The sequence below is a fragment of the Pagrus major genome, chromosome 20 (genome assembly GCF_040436345.1).
Source record: "Pagrus major chromosome 20, Pma_NU_1.0".
NCBI lineage: Eukaryota > Metazoa > Chordata > Actinopteri > Spariformes > Sparidae > Pagrus > Pagrus major.
This window is the reverse complement of record NC_133234.1, coordinates 21760113-21782754: the sequence shown is the minus strand read 5'-3', so window position 1 is coordinate 21782754 and position 22642 is coordinate 21760113. Positions and strand designations below refer to the sequence as shown.

Genomic DNA, 22642 nt, shown 5'->3' with positions numbered 1-22642 from the left:
ATCTCTGTGATAACGCCGTCCTCCATTTTCACAGCCAGTTAAATCCCAGAGTGCAGTGAAAGTGCAGGAATGTGTCTTTGTCGACACAGTTAAAAGTCCTCGGAGCCTCCCGCGGTGTTAAAACAAGCAGCTCCTCTTCCTCGGCTCTGAGCGCGTCCTGCAAACGTCCAGGCTGAGGGATGAACCTCTGGGAGGTGACTGTGGGTCGATGGAGGACAAAGCTCTGCCTGCTCAGCACATTAGTATCATAGCTGTGGGTGGTGACACCAGAGGACATCGAGGACAGACGCACTGAGAGGAGGGTTTGAACTTGTGCACTACAAAACTACAATACACTAAGTTTAAAGTATAGTAAATAAAAAATAGAAGTTATGGAATGTAACTAACTATATTTACTTCAAGTACTGTATCTGAGGTACTTATACTTTCCTCTTTTCATGCCACTTTCTACTTTTTACTTCACTACATTTATCTGACAGCTTTAGTTACCAGTTACTTTACAGATTTTACACACAAAACACATAAGGAGCTTAAAAATATAGTACATTTACTCAAGTACTGTACTTTATTGGAGTATTTTCAGAGTAAAAGTACTCCTAAACAGTGAAAATATCATTAAAAGTAAAATTCCTGCATTGAAAATGTTACAAAAGTAAAAGTATGAAAGTGTACTCTAACTATCTACTTGTAATCATATATAAAAGGAGTTTATATATGTTGTTGAAAGTAAATAGACCATGTCTTCACTGATTGGTTCATCATGATGTCAGGCTGAAGGTGTTGTGAGTCTTCAGCGCCCTCTCGTGGCTGCAGCTGGTCTCCAGTGTTTCCTCTCACCTCACTTTATTTCTTAAAACTGAGGCTTTAGTTCAACTCTGTGAAATATCTGTAGCACAAAGGTTTATTTCAGACTTAAACACGTTAATCTGAAGCAGCTGTGGCAACATCTGTACACTGAGGCACGAGAGGAGGCACGTGAAGACGCCTTCAGGTGATGTCGGGAAAAGGAACTCTGAAGTGAAGGTCTACAATAACAGCTCAAATTTCTCTTGTTTGTCAGCTTAACTTGTTTGTTTTTTGTTGGAAACTCTAACAAACCTTTAACAACCTTTTCCTGTTTGTGTATGATCATGTTTTTCACGCCTCTACACTTATTTTTTTTTTTTGCTCTATTGAAATACATTTTTCAAGCTTTGGTGTTAATATTTTAAATCTGTCTGGTACAGTGTTCAGTGTTGGATGAAAGTAACCTTACATTTACTCAAGAGCTGTACTTAAGTCAAACAAACAACATTTTAGTCCTCCTATAATGATTTGACAGTAATAATTAATAACTTTACTGGACTGGTTGTTTATAAATTACATGTTTGCATGAGTTTGACCTCGTCAAAGGTTAAAATAAGGTCTTTCAAATCAATTTGGGATCTTCTAGGGACTTAGATTACATCAGACGAGCTGTGTGAATCCATTTTTATACTTTTTTCTGTTGTTTTTTAAGTTTCAAAACAAGTCTCCATCTACTTCAGTTGTTTATGAGGAAGCTGCAACAATGTTTTGGTGTGAAATGTTTTGTGGGCAACCAAAAAAATCCCATAAAATGGCTTCTTACAGCTCGTTCAGCGTAATCCAAGTCTTTGGATCCCAAATTAAGTTGGAAAAACGTTATTTACACACTTTCTTAAGCTGAAATCTTCACTGTAGCTGCTCAGCTAAGAGCGTTAGGACGTTAGCAAATGGGGGCACAAGCTGAAGTAGCTGGGAACTTGTTTTAAAATGTGAAAAACAAACGATTAAAGTATAAACTGGCTTCATAAAGCTTGTCTGACGTAATCCAAGTCCCCAGAGAGCCCAAATTAATTTGAAAAGACATTATTTACACCCTTTTTTCAAGATGAAATCTTCACTGTAGCTGCTAAGCTAAAGCGTTAGGGTGTAAATAACTTCTTTTAAATCAGGTTTGGGATCTCTGGCATTATGTTGACTCGTATTACACCGGACGAGCTGTATGGAGCTGTTTTATGTTTGTTTTTTTCCTTCACCTGACTGTTGATTAACTGAAATGTCATTTTTGAGTGAACTTTTCCTTTTAACTTCAGAGAGAGAAAGTCGCAAAGTCTTTAAAATCAGTCATTTAAATGGTTTAATCCGGCTCAACACAGTTTTTTATTCATCAGACATTACACGGGCCCCCAGCCGCCTCTGCCAACTGGGACACGGGAGCTTACAGAGAGCACTTGAACGCATCACATCCGCTTTCTTGGAAATAACTTGTGATCACTTTTGAGGAAAAATAAAAGACAAACATAATATTTAATATCTGAGTCATTCACTCCGGGGTGAATGATGTGATGTGATGTGTAATAATCACTCTGCCAAACAGTTGTGAAACGTGTTTCCAGGAATTAGACGGAGACCGAAACGATCCGTAATGGAGAAAAACAGGACAACAACAAAAAAAAATCACCTGCGGAGGAAAAAATCACATCTCAGAGCTGAAGAGAAGTTCCTACAACTCTGCTGCAAAGTTTATAACAACGCATGAGCACGTAAAAATGATAAAACCGACAATTTATCAACGTGAAAATGAAGTTTGAACGACTCAAAAACATCTAAAAGTTCAGTTTTTAAAGCAGGAAAAACACGCGAGTGGAGACAGGGAGGAGTTTACTGACTGACTCCAGCTGCTGCCTCCACCTCACCTCACATCACAACACACGCTCAGGACAGACTGACCGTGGGATGAATGAACAAACGTGATGTCTTCCTTCTGCTGGAGATAAAAACCTGCATCACATCTGACACGTTTTTTTAACAATGAGAGCAGAAGCAGCAGCTCAGACAGAGCAGCTCACACAGAAACACACTTTGTACAACTTCTCAGCGAGCCTGGAGGAGCTGAGATGAAGAGCTGAGTCTGAGGCTTTCCCCTGAATAACAAGAGGTAAGAGCAGACTGAGGCACTGTGCTGTGTTTGTTCATGAAGCAGGGTTAGTCAGTGTGAAATACTGGCATTTAAAGGGAGGGCAGGTAGAAAGGAGCAGCTGCTGCAGGTAAAACATTTGTTATTGTAGTTTAAAATCAACTTTATGTAACTTTTCACCTCAAAATAACAGCTTCAAGATCATTTCGATGGCTCAGTGTCTTCATCTTCACCCAGGTTTTATGTTGCGTTTGTTATCGTAATTCAAAGTAAGTTCAATCGACATAAAAAACATTAAAAAAAACTTGATTAAAAGTACAGATTAGATCTAGGAGACGACATCTGAGTCACTTTACTGTGTTTTTCCTGAAGTTGTGTTAGTAAATGTGAAACACTTGCATTTAAAGGGAGGGCAGGTGAAAAGGAGCAGCTTCTGTAGTTAAGTGAAGTGAAACTGTAGGAGAGGAAAAGAGTGTAGAGAGTATTTCAAGAAGTTGCCAGCAACTTTTCTGTCCTAGAAATAATTTGTTTTTTAATGTCCGCTGTAACTAATGGTCAGCTTTAGGGACCGGATGTTTCTCTGGGATTTATGTGGTTGTAAATCTTTCCTCTTTTTTCTTTTTGGGACGAAACAAACTATTTAAGGACCTCAACTCGACTTAAAGTCAAATGTTTTTGTTAGTTTTACTTTCTTTTATTAACAAAACTCAAACTGAATCTGTTAGCACTCCTTTATTACCTCATCCTGAGGCCCTCTCTTGTGATTACACATCTCTATAAACCCTCAAAACTGATACAACCTGAGCTAATGTGCTGGATAGGAAGATAAAAGCTCTCCTTGTCGAGAGTAAGACTTCATATTATAATCATGTCACCAGCACAGAGTGGAGATTCTGGTTTTGACGGCCTCGTCAGAGTCCTTCATGTCTCTGTGGTTCTTCTCTCCAGGTGGTCGTCATGTCTCTGTGGATGATCCTCCCTGTCAGCCTGCCAGTCTTCACCATCACTGGAATATGGGTCGTGTAAGTACCTCGCAGTGAACAAACGTCAACATTTGCTGTCTTTTCAGGGTTTTTTCCTCCACATTTGTAGGAGAAACTAGGTAGTTTAACGCGTTGCAACTCAGGAGTCCACTTGTCTGTACGTCAACCTGGTTACACAGGCCACCTATTATCCCTGCAGCGACCGCGTCGACCTCGACTGACTGTGCAAAGTTCATGAATGTAAAACAGTTTCCTATTTTGGGAAAGAGAGAGCGGCGACTGGCTGTTTGTTCTGCGATTGTTGTCGGAAAAGTGTCATCCTTGAAATTCCTCCCAGCTCGTCCTCTGAAACAGCTGCTTTTATGGTGGAAATGAGGAATCAGAGCTGTCGGTCGCATTCATAGGCACCAGGTGGTGAGATGTGAGATGTGCTGTGGCGCTGTCATGCCTGTGTGCTGCAGATGTAGCCAGAGCAAGCAGTCTTAGTATCTGTACTCCAACTGGAGGAGAGGATGTGTGGGCCTTTGCCACCTCTGATCTTAACTCAGTCTTGTGACTAAAAGCTCGGATATTTTCGGCCTCTGCTGCATCAGATGTCACCAGTTTTTTGCAGACGGTTCGATAAGAAAAATAGTGTTCCTCCACCTCCTCGTCGCCCTCATGTACTGTATGTCTCGTGTAACTCCGCTGTGTGCACTCAGGGGAAGTATAAAGACCAGCACAGTCATGATTTAATCGTATAAACAAATAAAGCTTTGTGTTGCTCTGTATCAAGAATCAGATAGTAGACTAAAACTTCCCCTGGAGGCTCACTATTAGATTTTAAGGTCATTAGTTTTCAGGGGAATCTCCAAGAACAACAACAAACCACAAAGTTGTGGTCAGATGTTTTGCTGTGCAGTGGTCTGAATACAGTGAGACGTCTGCTCGCCTCACCTTCACTTCTTCACTGTCTCTTTGTCTCTCTTCCTTTCTCTCCTCGGTGTGACTCGGATTGACACAGTCTCCTTTTGTAAGAAGCCCTTTCACACCTTCGCAAAGTGGGCGCGAAGAATGTTTCACACCGGGTCTCCAAAGTCTGTCCCTGTCAGAGACGAGTCTGTAACCCCCCCTCGTTTTAACAGACCTGTTGTTCTTCAGACACGTCGACACCTGTCTGCTCGCGCCTTTGAACCCTCCGTCGAATGTGACCCAGAGACGGAAGTGGAGCATGCACTGATGTTTGTAGAGTTTTCACAGGAAAGAATGAAGGTGTGGAGGTAAAAATAGAAACTAAAATGCTTTGATACCCTCAGAAACACTTCAGTTGTTTGAGTAAAGACAAATCAGCTATCAGCCCGGAGCGTCCCCTGGTTCTCAGAGATCAATGGAAACACTTCAACCATCACGTGTCTAATTTTAGTTTTTGCCCAGTAACGTTTGTCAGCAGCTTCTTATGTTGATTCCTGTGTATCTTATCTGCGGCACAGTGTGTCTTTGTGTGCTCGTCAAGTTTTCTCTTGATGTGTTCAAGTGTCAGATTAGAGTTTGTTGACGTGAAGCTGCGGTTAAAAGACGAATCGGAGACTCAAGACCGAGAGTCTCCAGACACGCTACCTTTGTACTGCAGCCCGGACGCTAACATGCTCACGATGATGATGCTAACATGCTGATATTTAGCAGGTACAATGTTTATGTGGGTGTTAGCATGCTAATTTGCTAGTTAGCATTCAATAACAAAAGAGTAATGTCATAGATTGTCATGAAGTACTGGAAAAATTGAAATTACAAAAGGAGGAAGGGTCATTATGTCACCTAATCTCGCTTTGGTGCCAGACTGATGTCGGCTGTATTGAAGTCTATGAGGAGATGCATGGAGAAACACACTAAAACCCAACATACTGTGTCTTCGTTGATGACTTCTGATGAAGAAATGCCTCCAGAAAATGAAAGAGCAGACTTCAGAGAGCAGGTTAACCACTGATTTTTGCTCCAAATGATTGACAGCGCTGATAATATTGTGATCAAACGAGGGCAGGTCTGAGCAAATATCACTGATGAGACTGCAATTAACAGGAGCTTTCAAAATTATGGGGGCGAACAATGTGTCGACAGAAAAAATCAGCGGTTAACCTGCTCTCTGAAGTGTCTTCTTTCATTTTCTGGAGGCATTTCTTCATCAGAAGTCAGACGAGGTAGATGAGTTGGAGTTAAAGTCAGACTGTCACCACAGTCTGGCACCACAGTGAGATTCAGTAACGTTCCTTGATGATGGACAGAGGAAAAGTCCGTCACGTAGGGGTCGAATTTAGCCATCATCGCTTTCTGCCAGGAAATGAGGTGACATAAAAAGCGACACATAGAAAGTAGGTAACGGTGAATGACTGGTCCAAACCCAGGACTCTAACCCAGGACACCAGGGTGAATCTAAAATTCAATGTTGACCTCATATTTTTAGACTGAGTCGACTAATTTTCCTTTAAATAAACACAAACATTCAGCTCTCAGTCACAGTTTAGTTTGGTGGAGGCAACACAACTACTTCAGGAAACAATCCTGGGTTTAAAATAGACCCTTTCACAGTGTTAACCGCGTGTTAGGACGGCAAACTGTAGAGATATTTCAGTCTCGACCAAAGTGTTGCACACACTAACAACTTGAACGTCTCCTGCTCTCAGCCAGAGTGCTAACATCTAATTCACAGTGTGTTTGGGTGTAATGAATGATCTCAGGCTTGCAGCCAGGGTGTGTGTGTGTGTGTGTGTGTGTGTGTGTGTGTGTGTTGAGGTGGTTATTGTGTAGTTGACAGGTTAAAATACAGCCAGCAGCTCATGCGTACATGTATGACGAAGACGAGCGGAAAGAAACACTGTGTTTTTAATTCATGTGTCACGAAATATGTCGTACTGTGTGACGGTGCTTTCAAGTGCTTCATTTTCTTTAAGTAAAACAGAACTTTTGTCATCGTGACGCTTGTTTATTATCTGTCCAGCAGCCATGTTTTGTGAGTGTAACTTAGATTACGTCCCGACCGTATCAAAGTGGAGACAGTGTCTTATGTGCTTCATGTCTCGTTCAGCTCTCTCACCACTGATTCTCTTCTTCTTCTCTAATCTTACAGATATGCGATGGCCCTGTACAACCAGCACGTCTGCCCCGTGCATAACTGGTACAGCACACACACACACACGCACACACACACACACACACACACATCTATCAACCATCCACCTCACTGCACAGAACATCATGTCTCCCCTTTAACATATTATGATGCCTGCTCTTATCATGATGACCCACAGGCAGAAGCTTCATCTTCTCAGCCCATCAGATCAGCAGAACATGTTCATATCAGGGTGCCAATACTTAATTTTAAAGCATTTATGGACTGATACCGATGACGTGCCAATTTTTAATCGTGCATTCCTGGTTTTAACACAGCAAACTCATTTTCTAATGTTCTAATTTTTCTGTTTCTGCATTTACGTCACTGTTTTTTCCAAAAGCTCGTCTCCCTCGTCCACATTTGAACAGGAAGCCAGCGTTTTGTATTGATTTAAGCTGCAGAAAAGCTCAGTTTCTGGTTCTGAGTTCAGTGGACCGAGGGCCAAAAGAGAGCAAGAACACGCTTTTTCCAAAGTAGTGTGGAGTTACTCTCTGTGCTCCTGTTAATGTGCACAAAACTCCCCAAAAAAACTCAGTCACCGATTGTGAATAACTCGCAAATGCCTGCAGGGGAAAACTGTGAGAAATGTGTGAGTAAAAACACTTTCTCAGCTGCTGTGTTTGTGCAGTATGATTTCAGGAAAAGCTCATTCACAGTGAGCTTATTTTGGGCTTATTTTCTCAGCCCTCCACCTCCTGACAGGTCTGTCAGCCTTAATTCAAACATAACGAGGCATTAGACGGAGGAGGGATGGAGGGACGGAGATAGGGAGTGGACATTAAGAAAATAAAGTGCTGTAAATGTTGACACAAGACGGGAATGTGTTAAGAAAGAGTGTATGTGTGTGTGTGAGGAGGATTTTGGTTTAAGACAAATAATGCAAACAGACTGGTTTAAGTGGAAGACGGAGGAATTTAAAGTTGTGTCAGAGCTGCAGCTGGATTTATGTCCGATATCGACCGACTTCTGAGGAATGTGAAACATAAACATGATTTAAACCACCTGAGTGTTACCTTCCCAGCTGGTACAAGAAACATAAATACACATAAAGTGCACTGAACAAACTATTCTTTATAATCTGAGCACGGCTGGCAGAGGGAAAGCTTGTGCAGGAAGTCAGTAGATTAATTGAATTTGGGATTCTCGTATCATTTTGTATCATAACAATACAATAGTGCTTGTTTTTGGCCAGTGGCCGTCCATTAAGTTTTGGAAAAATGGAAAACACCCCTACTTTCAATCCACGTTCTCTTTTTGTCAGGATGCTGATTAAACAGCAGGATATTTGCATCCGTGTACCTTTTATTGTGAAGAGCCTAAAGCACACCTGTGCAATAATCATGCTTTCTAATCAGCATCTTGATCTCCCACATCTGGATGGAGTGTTTTAAAATGTGAAGAGATTTGTGATGTTTCATTCAGGTTAAAGTGGAAAACCTTTATCACAGTTTGGTCTTCACATTAGCACACGAAGCATTTAACTTTATTATTTAAGAGAGACTTAACTCAAGAATATTTTGGGTTAATTTTCTACCGTCGTGTGCGTAAGTCTCCACACATGATGCTCCAAATGTGTCAAACATTAACAGAGTATGAACACTTACTTTAGGGTCATTATGCACTGCTGATGTGGTTCTGAGAGGGCGAAGGTGAAAGTTCAACCTGAGACTTTGAGCTACTTTAAGATGATTTTTAGTGATGTCAACTTTTAAATGGTATTATCCTTCAGTATCTGCAGACTGAAGCGAGTGTTTGCATGTTCATGTGTGTGTTTCCAGGCTTTATAATGAGTCCTGTGAGGAGCCTCTTCCACTACAGAGGGGTCCCGTCCTGTGCTGCACGCTGGACAACATCCCACTCATCAGGTCAGTGATCTCGCCTCTGCAGAGCATTTTAATCATTTTGCAAACTGCTGCTGTGTGTTTACCTGTTATGTAACGATCGCGGTGGTCTGCTTCCTGAACGTGATCATCAGTAACCTAAACAATGGCACAGTGTTGATTTTGAGTCGCCGCCATCGTTGCGGTTTCTAGAAAACCCTCTGAAACTCGAACTCAACTGTCCACGGAGATTGAATGCTGCGGTCTGTGGTTTCCTCCGGTCGGTTTTATTTGCTCTGCTCAGTCTGGATTCATTTCTGCTTTTTTAAAAAATTCTCTTTGTTGAAATACTAAATCAAAACAGCAAATAGAAAAAACAAAAAGCATGCCAGTGGAGATTGTGTTTTACTTGGAAGTGCAGCCTGTGATCAGTGAAAAACTTTGTCCTGGGCACGAGAGACTCAAGGACAAAAATGTGAAATATAAGACTGTTAAATAATAATGTCTGAAAAAACACCCTGGTCACTTTTACGTAAAAGTCCCTTCTACATCAGAACAAAGTACAAAAACAGTCCCTACGAGTGGCCTATATTGGTTTCTATTTACTGTATTATAAGTTTTACATGTTTACTGTCAATGAATTGTTTGTCAGGGTTGGTACAGTGATGCTGTGACAAACTGGCACTTTTTACAAGGAAAGAAACAACTTAATGTTTTGAATCTAATGAGGAATTTACAAGAAGACGTGAATGATTGAGAATGTGCCGTATCCGTTTGGCAAAGTTGATAAAGTTTCTCTTCACTCAACAACAACTCTCAAAATTGCACATTTTCAAGGGGAGTCTGGTGACATTGCTGTTGCAAGTTCAATGGTTGGATCAGTTGAAACTGAGTGTGTTCGAAAACATCTGCTGCAACATTTGCAGGTTAAGATAAGATAAGGAACATTCAGACTAACAATTCAGATGTGATGATGAAGGCCGCCACAGCTTCCTGGAAATGTTTGGTTTATGTACCTTGAAAGTACTTAAAGTGCTTGAATTTCACCCTCTGCTGATCGATGAAGCCGGCGATGTTACATACTGATAATAACCCACCGCTTTTGATCATTAACACTCAAATGATAGACAGTTTGTACGATCATGATAAGTCAGATGAATGTATTGTGCTTCTTCTCTAGTTGCTCTGTCTTCAGATAATCTCTCTGATAGTCGGTGAGCAGCTGCTCTGCACAGTTTGTTGTCGGATGAGTCCACACTTGCCCGGCTGAGGCTCTGAGTCGCAGGGGGGAGGTCGACCTCTTCACCTCGACAGGAAGAAGAGCTTTTGTTGTGTGTAGTGGATCCTTCAGCGCTCTTTGAAATGTCGCCACACTGAGTCCAGAAATGTAAACAAGAATCGATGAACGAGAGGTTTGCGTTGCTGTGGAGGCGGCTGAAGATCACGTCTTCAGTTTGAATTTTTCGTGATTTTTCTGACTGACAGAAAAAGACCTCGACCTCCCAGCAGGACTTTCCATTTATAGATGGTCGTTTCTCTGCTTTCCAGGGAAAAATGTTGGCGTGCTTTTAATACCACAGAGTAAGAACACATGTAAGGTCACGCTGCCATTTCTGGATCCTCCGTGGAGGTCATGGACGTGATCTGAACTTGACTGAACTTGCACTTTGTCCCACTGGGCCTGGAGGCCGGCCGACACTAACGACCCCCTCCTCTCCTCTCTGTTTTCTCTGCAGTAAATGTGGAACTCTACCGCCTGAAAGCTGCTTTTTCAGCCTCATCTGCAGCACCGGCTCCTTCATGGGTGAGTATCAACACAGCAGCATTCAGATAGCGAACATACCTACCTACACACACGTTTAGCCAACATGCAGCTCCGGGTTGAACGAGGCTCTGTGCACTCAGAACTGTCAGGCTTGTTTTCTCAGCTGTAGCGGCTCCAGCCAAGTCTCTGTTACCCAGAATCCACTGCCAGGTCCCGCCTCCCCCCCCACCTCTGAGAGGAAAATGTACTGGATGCCATGAATGGTGCATTTTTAAACCTCGGGAGCATTCACCTTCTGACCGAGCGGGCAACTACTCCTCAAAAAACCTTCTGTAAACCATTTATTTTGGGTGTTTGACTCTTGCCCTGTGTGCACTGTGGCCCATATTTATTTTTTTTCTCCATGTGCTTTATGAAAGTTTCGCTCCAGGTGTTTACCGTAGTAGGCGTTGCTCAACTTAGATGTTTTAACTCGGAAACTGACTTTCATTCCAGAATATTTATTTCCAAAGAGGAAAGCGGCTGCCTTCTCTTGGACAGTTGACTGAGTCATCCTGGTGAACTCTACCCTGATTTTCCTCCAGATTTTGCAGCCAAATATCAGCTAACAGTCGTGTCATGCTCAAACAGAACTAGTTCGAGAGAGTGTTTATAATTAATACTTCAGGACAGCAACGCCCAGGTCAAGAGACAACCGTCAAAGAGATGGAGGAGGAGATGCTATATCGTTTAAATGCAGGGATAAACAGGCACATTTCTGCCAGGGCTGCAACATATTTATTTTATTTCGTTTGCATACATTTAAGATTACTGGCAGCTTATATTACCTTTGTGCAGTTACTATAGAGAACAGTGATGGAGCTTTTCCTTGATGTTATTCCAGTTTCTCTCCATGAGTTAATGTTCAGTCCTCGTCTCTGCCTCTGTTGCTAATTTGCGAGGTCAGAGACCGATTTAATGTCAGAGTCTCCGTCACACTCAACTCTGCGTATTATGTTGCAGTAAATGGTTAAACCTTGACGCGAGCGTCCCGGCCTGACTGAGGCTGTGTTGTTTTTGTCCTCTCTTCAAACACTGAGTGAATTTATTTGACCTCTCACCAGGGCACACCTGCTTCTTCAGACTTTCCTCAGAAAATGTCGGAATTCAAGGGACGTTTAACGAGCCCATTAACCTGTCGCAGCTCCGGGTTTACTCTGTGTCTGCTGTATATCTTAAGCCCAGCGAGCGTCCTGCCGCTCTTCACGACTTCACGTAACCAAGACACAAGATTCAGCATTTAGTCATAACGCTAAGGAATGTTGCACAATCTCATTTTTGTATAAAAGCACTTTATACGTCTGTCAGTAAGACTCATTAGTTACTGTTGGGAGGTAATTTGGCAGACTTGTGTTGTTTGGCCGCGCTGTGCAGCAATCTGTCAAAACGTTCACATTTTTGAACGGCGTACAGCAGCGAGAACAAGAGCTGAGCGGTGTCGACAGGCAGGGATGTCGTCAACTCCCAGGAGACCTGCTGGTTCCTCTGAAGGGCCAAGAGTCAGGTCAGATAGTAAAGGAGTAAGCCATGTTGGGTTAAAATGAAATGAGGCTGCAGAATTTCACCTAAAAAGACAGAAAATAACATCTTCTTTTGTCTAGCAACCAGTCTTAAACAGAAATGTGTTCAGTCAAAGAAAAGCAGCACATTTGAGAGACAGTCCCCTGAGCCTCAGCTGTACTCTGTGTTTAGTGCTGATTATCATATGTTAGCACGCTGAGACGAACATTTTAAACATAATACTTGCTAAACATGTTAATTTTGTCATTAGCTGCGTTTACATGGACAATATCTCATCAATCTGACTAAAATCATTATGATCCGATAAGAAGTGTGTTTACTTGCCCCAAGAAGTTAATCTGAATATAACTTTAATGACTTGTAAAGTGGTTCTGCCCGCTCTGAAGCGTCCAATCTGTCGGAAGTATAACAAAAGAAGAGTTTTCTCAACTGTATTGACAATATTCATTTTATTCACTGTCGATACACGTTTCATGTTTATAGAGCTAACGTTAGCTAATGTTGTGACGTTAGTGTCAGCTGACAAGAATGAACTTACCAGTAATTAACTTATTTACTTACCAAAAGTCCTGTTTGCCAAACATCGCTCTCCCATTAATTCACCTATACGTCCGTCTGGGTCGGAACCACTGTTGAAAACTTGTCCAGCGGCTCTTGATTTGGTTTGGTGGATTCCAGCTTCGTTCCTTTTGCAAACACTTGTTTGGGTAACTTGTTGTTTCGAGCCTTTCAGCAATCTTTAACTCCTTTAAGACCTCCGACAAATAAGTTGTACCGGCCACAGACCTGTTGTTGTTTCTTCCTGGCTGCAACGTCCTGGATGATGTTCCCCCACGTGGTTCGAGCATGTGCAGAAAGACTTTCTTCCTACCAGAGAGAAACGATCAGAATAAGTGTTTACATGCTTAATATTTTCCTTTTCATCAGAATCTGAAGTGTTTACATGAGGCATCTGATTATTATCAGAATATTAGGGTCCATGTAAACAAAGCTGTTGTGAGCATGCTGCCATTAGCATTTGTGTCTCACATGGCTGTAGACTCATTGTCTTTGTTTGAAACTGTTGTAAGCGATCGATTAATGATCACAACAGTCGTGTGTTCATCGACCAATGAGGTGAGCAATAGTTTCAGCTCTAAACTGAAGTGACTGTGCTGGCGTGTCTTAAGAAATCTCCCCGACATCAAAAGCTTTTCCCGTTATTTTAATCGTGCTCTCATAAACAATACTCAGCTTGTGTTTGTGAGGCGGTTTGTTTAACTCGGAGGTGCGGTGTTGAGCGGAGATCAGAAAGTCTGTGAGACGCTCAGATAACCAGAACCCAAACACAAGGAGTCTTATCTCAGCGTCCGCTCGATCATCAAAAACTCGACCACTGTGTTCACGGCTGGACCGACAACACGGACATGAAAACAGCCGCTCTGTGCAGTCTGTAGCAGCGATGAGCGCCAGATGTGAACGGCATGAGAATCAGATGGAGGAGAGGACGAGCAGTGTGAGGCTGCTTTGATGAGAGCAGATTAATAAACAGACGCGAGGAATCTGCTCACACTGACATCTGCAGCATCGTCACTAAATGTTGCAGCTCGCTGTTCCTTTGATGGAGCGGCACCGTCCTCGTGGTAGAAGGAGAGCAAAGGTCTCGCCAGTGAATTTGTAACATTTGCTGCATTTATGCCTCCGAATGGCAGCAGACGTCCACAGGTTTTCTGTTGTTTGTTTATCTTAGTTTATCTTAACTGAACCCCTTGAAACCGAAGCCCCTTCTTTCCCTGTTTTATTTCATTGAGAGGTTGTAAAAGCATATTTCAGTTTCATTACCGCCTGAAGAGGCATTTTTTTGATTCCACTATCCCAGTATTTGGCAGTCCCTGTAAATATATATCTATTTTGTTTATATTAATGTGGGCTGCAGCTGGTTTGTAAGCATTTAACTGCCAGTACCGCCACAAACAGCCCTGAGTTGTGTGCCTCTGAAAGAAACTCCTGACTCTGATGTGTTTTTATTCTGTCTAGAAAAAGAAGATCTTTATCGAGAGCAGAAAGTAGGAAAAGAACCGAACTATAAACGTGAAGTACGGTTTGTAGTGTGATGAAACATGTCGTCCTCTCTCTTCCTCTGCTCCTCCAGTGATGCTGATCGGTCTGCTGCGTTACGCTCACGTCATCGAGAAGCACCAGAACTGCGTCCTCAACACGGCCGGCCTCTCCACCGCCTGGATCTGTGCTGCCGGTCTCATCATGGTGGGAAACTTCCAGGTAATCACTCTCTGTTCTGAGTCATTGATCGGGCGGTCACTGGGAAACTTCAGGACTTTGTCTTGATAGTATTGGTTTACAGGGGGGTCATCAGCTGACACACATGGCACAAGAGCAACAATGACAGTAGAGATGTGTCATCAGGTTGACCTTTACTCTGAGTAATCAATCAGGAGTGAGAATAGCAACACAGTCTTTGTTCTTTAAATCTATCTCTTCACTTTACACCTTCATTTTCTTTATATTCCAACTTTACGCTTATGGTTGAATTTGCTATGCTCTGCTTAGGTTTAAGCACACTTGTTCAGAGTAAGGAAAACATCACGGTTTGGCTTAAAATACCTGTTTTGGTCACCACGATCTCAGATGGAGATGGTCCGAAGGAGAAGGTGATATGCCACATTTGGTGCAAATGTCAACCTCGGACGTATCTGTGGTTTGTTAACATTATTTGCTGGCGACTGGGTTTGCAAACCTGAGTCCAAGTCGTGCTCTGAAAGAGGAGCACTGTGCTGGTCTCTGGGTCTCACTTTGAAGCTGCCATGTGTCGTCTAGTGTTCGTACATAACGAACACTAGAAGGTGGTAGAGTATACAGTACACAATGCACAGAGAGACTCACCGGTCGTTCCAGCCCTGGAGCTTAATCTGGTCCCTGATGACTTATTTTTAACAGAAATCTGTTTGGTGTCATTACAGTTGTTCAGGGATAATACAATCAAAGTTAGAGAGAACGAGAAAATTGGGATTATGAAACTAAAATGTCCCAAAGGACGGGTGACGAAAATAAAATGCGTTGGCTTACTTTACTTAACACTGAATGTCCTGTTTAAAGCCGAAGGACACAATACGAAACCTTAAGAAAATAAATTAAGAGATCGATTACGTAAAAACGATCAAATGAATGAATAAACAGAAAAAAGTTACATAATTTCTTACATAATTTCCAAACAGCGTTCACCCACAGAGGCAGATTGTTATCTCGCTGCTGCATTGTGTTGTGGATCACAATGACTTTGTTTGAAACCGAGGTGGATGTTTGATCCTGCAGGTGAAGCCGAGTCACAGTCAGCAGGGCTTCTTCTGATCAGAAACATTGAAACGTGTGAAAATATCAATCCAGCTCTGTCTGGTAGAGTAACTGTGTTCACGCTGCTCAGAGCTCGCTGCTTAGATGAGACCTTACATGATTTATGGGTCAGTGTCATGGCAACTGACGGCGGAGGGTCTCCGTGGCCTCTGTGTAACATAAACAGTGTGGAGGTAACAGTGACACATGCTGCTTCTCTCTAACCAGCAGACACACAGATACCATGAGCTAAAGTCTGCTGCAGGTCAGAATCATCTCAGAAAAAGACGGATCTCTTACTGTAACACCTGCTCACTCACTGAGTAATATACTGTCAGGCTCAGTTGCACTGTGGGTAATGTAGTCAGCTGGTTTTGGACTCTGCTGGACTCATTATGGACAGTTTTAAAACAACTGATTGAATCGATACAGCAGAACCAGAGATCTCTCCTTCTTTATTCCTCGCTGCCTTCTTCATTTTCATAACCAGACGACTGCATTACCCACAATGCAACTCAGTGACTGCGTGACATCACTGGAGACAATTGATCAGATTACATGCAGCTTCCTCTGGAGCCCCAAAAGACCTGCAAACACACTAAGAATTAACCCTTTAAAATCAACTGGATTATGTCACCATCGTCTTGAAGGCAGGTTCTGATCCGATCACAGGTCTGTGACGCCTCTGCTGGGTTGAATAACGCTCCGCGGCTGCTGAGCCTCTCTGATGTGTTCTCCCCTGCAGTCTCTCAGCACTTTGTAGACCGTCCAAGCACATCTCTTTTGATGTCGTGTTTGTTCTGTCTGACGGCCTCTCTGCGGTGGTTCGATCTTAAAAACAAGATGATTTGGCCGCGTGTCGTGTGTCAGAACACAGTTCGGTTTGAGGAGGCGTTCTTCTGAAAAGAAGCTCGGTGTGATCGGGTCATCTTTTGTGCTGGATTGTAACCGCAGTGGTTTGAAATAACTGTAAGAAACAGACAGATTTACAGCAGAGAAGAAGAGCCGCGGCACATGTACTTACAGGTACAACCTGTACGCACAGGCCGACACCTGCTCACATCCAGTCCACTGCTGAGAGTTTTCACGGCCTCAGGTGCTGAACATGAGTAAGCTGAGGGATTTTAACAGGAATGTAACTCAGCATCTGACTCTGACACTGACACACATGTGTTAAGACATGTGCAGTGGTGCAAAGACACCGAGTACATATAACGTATTTCTGTTTATTTTATATTTCACTACATTTGCAGTTCTTGACAGCTGTCGTGACTTAAAAGATGGTTGCAAAATGTCCAAACGGTCGCTGTTCTGTCGGTTCAGACAGGAAGTGAAGGGTGGTTTGCTGCCACGAGCATCCCCTCCTCCACCTGATAAGAAAGTCAGCTCATATACATGTAATCTAAACATGACATGATACTAACTGTAGAAATGATGAGACGATACGTGTGAACTTATTCTGCGGCCAGCCTGAGTGATGAGCAGATGACTGAAAACGGCGTCCTGCTGTGGCTGAAATCGACTCCATGAGGGCGAAAAGAACGAACCAAAACCGTTGAATACTTCTTCCACCGCTGGACGCACGTGTCTGTGTAACGTTACATCCATCAGATCCGTTTTGGATGTAAGTGCTAATACTTGGGCTCGTGTGTGTTGCTGTCAGAGGTCAGTGTTGGAGTGTGTTTGAAGCAGCTGTCTCAGATTCCTCCAGCTCTGTTTCCACATGTCTGGGCCCCTCTAACTACATTACGGTGCACACACTGAACAGTTCATCCTCAGGGTCCATCATCCAACTCACCCACCAGTGTTTAAGGGTGGTCCTGTTCTTCTTTCTGATTGGCTGCAGGGCCTACCTCCCTGTCTGTGCTCAGCCTTACATGATGAACCTCAGTGTTTTCCTCAGAGTAAACATGGCAGCCGTGTTTGAGGGGTGATGGACTGTATGAACGTGACACCACATCTGCTAAACGATAAATATCCACTCATACACGAGGGGGCCGCTGTTTACATGTCGGAGATGACGTGTTGATGTTGAGTCACAGTTTTAGGAAATCATGAATGAGTTTGCCAGAGAGACACACTGTTTCATATCAAGTATGTTTTGGTCTCTTCAGTAGTTATATTGATTATTTGACCACACAAGTGGTTTGAAGGATAAATTATCTTTCTGGAGCTAATTATTATCTTTATTATGGAGTTGTTGACTTTTCTTGAATTCAAAGTCCACTGTGTAGGATTCAGAGGATGAAATGGATTATAATATTCGTAACTATTCAAACTACACTGTTAGCAAACAGCAAGTTTTCACAGTAAACTACTGTAATCATGCTTTTGCAACGCATGACGGGTCATTATTAAGCGTCACCAGCTGGTCTAGAAATGGTACGTTAGGAGGAAATGCTGCAACTACAGCAAAATACAGTAATGTAGCAATACAATATTGTAGTTGTGCAACAATGTATACATGCTAAGATGCTAACAACGGGCTCACAGGCCTTCAAGTGGTCCAACCAGGTACACATGCTAACAGGCTAACTGGCTAGCAAGCAATATTGTTGGGTTAACGTGAAATATTAAAAATGTAATATTACTGTTAACTGTAAATTTGTACATTTATTATAACTACAGATCATTTTTACAGTATCATAATCTCATTTTACATCAAAATACTGTATTTTCATTGTAACTGTAACTGTGCTGAGCTACTGTAGAAACACAATATATATATTCTATATATATCATCTATATTACAATAAAATAATTAGAGTGTACTACTGTGAATGGACTTTAATTATAAGCCTGCAATTTACTGTAAAATTACAGCAAATTTCTGCTATTTTTGTGCTTTTAAATTGAACTTTCAGTTGTTTTTTGTTGAACCAGCAGACAGCAGAATGTACATTTGCACTTTGTGTCTCATCCCTTTTAATTACACACTTTAACAGCTGTGATTTCTCCCACAATGCACCTCTGTCGTCCATGTTCAGGATGCGTCATCAGCTGCTGTATTTTAAAATGCGTGTGTGCAGGATGCAGGAACTTTATACAACATTATGAATGAAGAAACACTTCCTGTGTATGTGAGGCTGAAGCCGGAGGAGATGTCACAGTGCCTTTTATCAAACCGACTTCGCGTCGTCTCTCGCGTGTCAGAGGTGGAAATAGAGATGATTTGTTGTAAATTGGTATCATTACAGTTTTTCCCCTCCTCTTCCTCTCTCCTCATCTTGTACTGTGCTGGAGCAGATCGTCCTGTCCTGTGACTGTCTTTGTCAGATGATCATCCACAGCGCCACTGTTACCTCACTGTGTTTTTATTTTATCTAACCCTTTTTATTTTGAGAAAGAGGTCAGCTCATCTGGACCAGAGCAACATTCAGAGTCAGCTCAAGACGATAAAAATGATATTTGATATTTATGTGTGTACTTTTCACCTTTTAAGTATTCAGCAGCTGGAATGTCTGACTTTGATTTAGCTCATTCTTTCAAACAGCATTTGATCAACAGCAACATTTCAAGTGTTTCTTGTGTGTGTGTTTTTTTGTCCCAGGTGGATTTTGCTAAAGTCCTGCACTACGTTGGAGCTGGCGTGGCCTTCCCCTCCAGCATGCTGTTTGTGTGTCTGCAGTCGGCTCTGACCTACAGACTGGCCAAAACCCAGGAGGAGTACCGGATAGGTCACGTCCGAGTGGGGATGACCCTGCTGGCTCTGATCGCCCTGGTGCTCAGTATCCTGCCAACGTGAAGCTGCTAGTGTTGTCCTTTTATAAACGGGGTTCGTTCAAAGTCGTAAAATATTTAAAATAAAACGATCCCACTGTTGTCTTCATGAGCAAGAACTAAATAATCAGCTGGTGAAACGAACATAATATGACAGTAATATGACAGTATATATCTACTGCGGTGGGCATAAAGTAATTCTGTAAACTTTATCTTTCATCGTAAAGGCCTCGATATCTGAACATTTTTGGTTTGGGTTCCCTGAAAGTGCTTGAAAAGTGCTCGAATTTTACTCTTTGAAAGCCGTATGAACACTGAAAACAGTCTCCTAAAATATTTTTGATATTTTTCTCTCTTGTTTTGTGAGTTTTAAGCCGTAAGATCCATTAAAATATGACTTCATAAAGAAGACAGATACAGACAGAGTAACTCTCTGATGCTCTGTCGTCCTTCCAGCATGTTCAGGTGTTATCAGTGTAAACTGTGCCACATTGCCCCCTGCTGGAGAAAATACAGTTTTACATCCCTCTGTGAGAGTCGAGCATGACTAAAAACAAACCTCCAACCTCCGGACTTTTGGACTTTTGTACAGGACTGCAGCAAATAATTACTTCCATTATGGATTCATATGGATTAATCTGATTATTGTTATCTCTAATTTATTAATCAACTCAGCTGTGTAAACTGTTTACAAAGACATCATGTTTTATAAACTCTAAATATATTTTGTGTAGGGACGCACATATATCAGCCTGATTATTATTGGGAAATGTATCCAGTAAGGATGTTAGCACCTTGAAAGTTGGTTTGCGATCCACAAATAAATAGAGATGAAGAAGAAAAACATCCATCTTTGCTCGCCACAGCTTAGCATTCGTACCCTCAGGTGTGCTAAAACTACAGCTCATTAACTTCTTTTTAAAATACAAAGGTGTGAAGTCATCGGTTATGATATAAATAACAAACACAATAAACAACAGAGGCTGCAAAGAGAAAGACAGGGATACTCCTTCATAAATCAGTACTTCAGAGAATGTACTTCAACATCAAAAATAAAGAACTAGTTGTCCTCCGTACAGATGTTTTGGATTCATGAGTAGTGTTTGGTTGCCTCTCTCCTGCTGTGCAGCCATTGTTCTCCTTAACTCTGATCACCAGGTGGAGTCTTCTTCTGCCAGGAGAGCTTCGCCCTGCAGCACGCCTCCGCCATCTTTGAGTGGATCTACTGCATGCTCATCATGATCTTCTACGGGACTTTCGCCTTCGAGTTCGGGGGCATGTCGGGGGACACTCTGATGGTCCTGTCCAGAGGAGGAGGCGTGTCGAGCTTCTCCGTCTCCGACCACAAGACGGAGGTGGGCGTCGGCTCCAACCACCGCCAGCCGGAGAGCTTCTCAATGCTGAACCGAGCGTAAGCATCGCTGGAGGTCAAAGGGCAACACACGGAGACACTAAAGCGGAGTGTGTCGCCTGGACGCTGCAGATCCTCACGCTCACTGTTGCACACAGCCGTGACCAAAGACTGACAGACGTTTGCACAGTAACGTAGCTGGAAGTGCCTTTTTTCTGAACACAAAGGCAGCAGAGAGACGCACATGTGCACACACACACGCACACAGTCCTCTGTTTGTTTTAGTCCTCCTAATGAAACAATCACTCTCTGAATTCCTGTCGTTTTTATCAGATCCAACGTCCTCAGAAGTCACTCCTCGCTGAGCTGAGAGCTCGGACACTGAGCTCATTATTGTTTTCTACTCAGGAAGTTTTGTTACATAACCAGCGCTCACTCTTTACCTCACGTGTAGGTGAAGGTTTCCAAAAAAACGTTCTGACAATAGATGAAAGTTACTCAGTACGTTCCTTTTAAAGTGGTTTTAAAAAATGTCTGTCGGACCAACTTACTGTTAAGCTATCCTGTGATTCGAGTTATAATAGTCTCATATTGCTCAGATAAGCTCTGTTGTATATTTTTGTTGTATCATTCAGCTCTCTGCCAAAAACTTTCTTGGGACCAAGATATCCAGTAAGGGGGGATGTTGTCATGCTGTATTTGATCATATACAGAAAAAACCTTTATAAGAAAATAAAGTATGCAGAAAACAAAACAATTAAGAGGATTTGCTTAATTTGTGTTTTTTATTCGAGAGGTTATCGGTAAATTCACGGCCTGGCACATGTACTGCAACTCTTTGAGTGATTATGCAGAAGCTTTGAAGTTAGCAACTTTTGTGGTAACATACGCCACCTGGTTCAGCACCTTCTGACCACGACCTCTCCCCCGAGATGAAGAAGGAGCTCGGTGGTTACCATTTGGACGTTATCGCTGCTGTGGTCCAGTTTCTGGAGCTCCAAGATGCCGACTGCGACAGAGATGGGATGTGTTTGCTCCACGACAGCTCGAGTAAGTGTGTCAATGTCAGACGGGACCATGTTGAAAAATAAATGTGCTAGGTTTTCTGAAGTTGACTCTTTCCCCTCGAATGCAGCTTTGAAGAAAAATAATCCATCCCTTTAGTCAAAATGTTTTATTGTTCAAAAATCATATTTACAGACTTTTCCAGGACTAATGACACAGAATGAGATATGATCACTTTTAGATGATAAATACAAGGTAACAGACATTAACTGTTTTTTTAAATCTCATCTTTGCTTTGCAGATGTTTGCATGTGTTGATAAAATTCGCTCTGTTCCAGGTCAAATATTATAAAACCTAAGAAACAGCAAACAACAACCTTATGTAAACATGAGAATACAGGTTTATGATACAGGTTTGTGCATTGATTTCCTACTGAAACTCTAAAATCTAGTCAGACTTCAAGCTGAATGTAATAATTATAAGATCAGAGAGGCTTCAAGTAGAAGAAGAAGGCTTCAGATGATCCAGTGTAATACTGAAAGCTCCACTTACTCCGCCTGCAGACTGCTAAATATTATTCAAAAATAAATGTTAGGAAAGCATTCAGGATTCATGAGTTATCGACATACTAAGATACTTCTTTGGGACATTGCCAGCAGCCAGCTATCTATTATATAAAAATACTGACAGTATGTTAATGTTAAAGTTAGCGAAACAAACTTCTTTGGGATATTTGCTGTATGTCTTTTGTGATCTTTGTTTCGGAGTCATTTTGTGAAGTCTCTGCAGGTGTTGATGAAATTAATGTTTTAATACCAAATAATATAAAACAACAGTTTTCTCTTGAACACAGACCTTGGTGAAAAAAACAACAAATTAGTAGATTTAAGGTAAAACATCAAGACAGCTTAAAAAAAGGACACTTTAGATCATCCAAAGTAAAACCTAAACCTGCACTCGCTCTAGGGTATTAATCATATAAAAATACTGACAGTGATAACAAAAATGTCTCTCAAGATATTAAAATGGTATTAAAATATTCTCA

The 22642-nt window shown here is 42.0% G+C and overlaps 1 protein-coding gene across 1 annotated transcript; it reads left to right on the top strand.

The window, feature by feature from the left end:
* The first annotated feature begins 2717 nt into the window (after positions 1-2717).
* LOC141015488 (transmembrane protein 150A-like) lies at positions 2718-21348 on the top strand. Its single transcript, XM_073489578.1, has 8 exons — positions 2718-2941; positions 3869-3942; positions 7004-7051; positions 8827-8913; positions 10605-10672; positions 14325-14452; positions 19071-19248; positions 20399-21348. The coding sequence occupies exons 2-8, from the start codon at positions 3878-3880 to the stop codon at positions 20653-20655; spliced, it is 831 nt and encodes a 276-aa protein (XP_073345679.1). The 5' UTR covers positions 2718-2941; positions 3869-3877; the 3' UTR covers positions 20656-21348.
* Positions 21349-22642: the final 1294 nt, after the last annotated feature.

Excerpts from the sequence above, each read along its gene's own strand:
- LOC141015488 (XM_073489578.1), top strand. The coding sequence starts at position 3,878 with ATGTCTCTGTGGATGATCCTCCCTGTCAGCCTGCCAGTCTTCACCATC. Across the intron at positions 8,914-10,604 it reads GACAACATCCCACTCATCAG|TAAATGTGGAACTCTACCGC; the intron begins GTCAGTGATCTC and ends TTTTCTCTGCAG. Across the intron at positions 14,453-19,070 it reads TCATGGTGGGAAACTTCCAG|GTGGATTTTGCTAAAGTCCT; the intron begins GTAATCACTCTC and ends TTTTTGTCCCAG.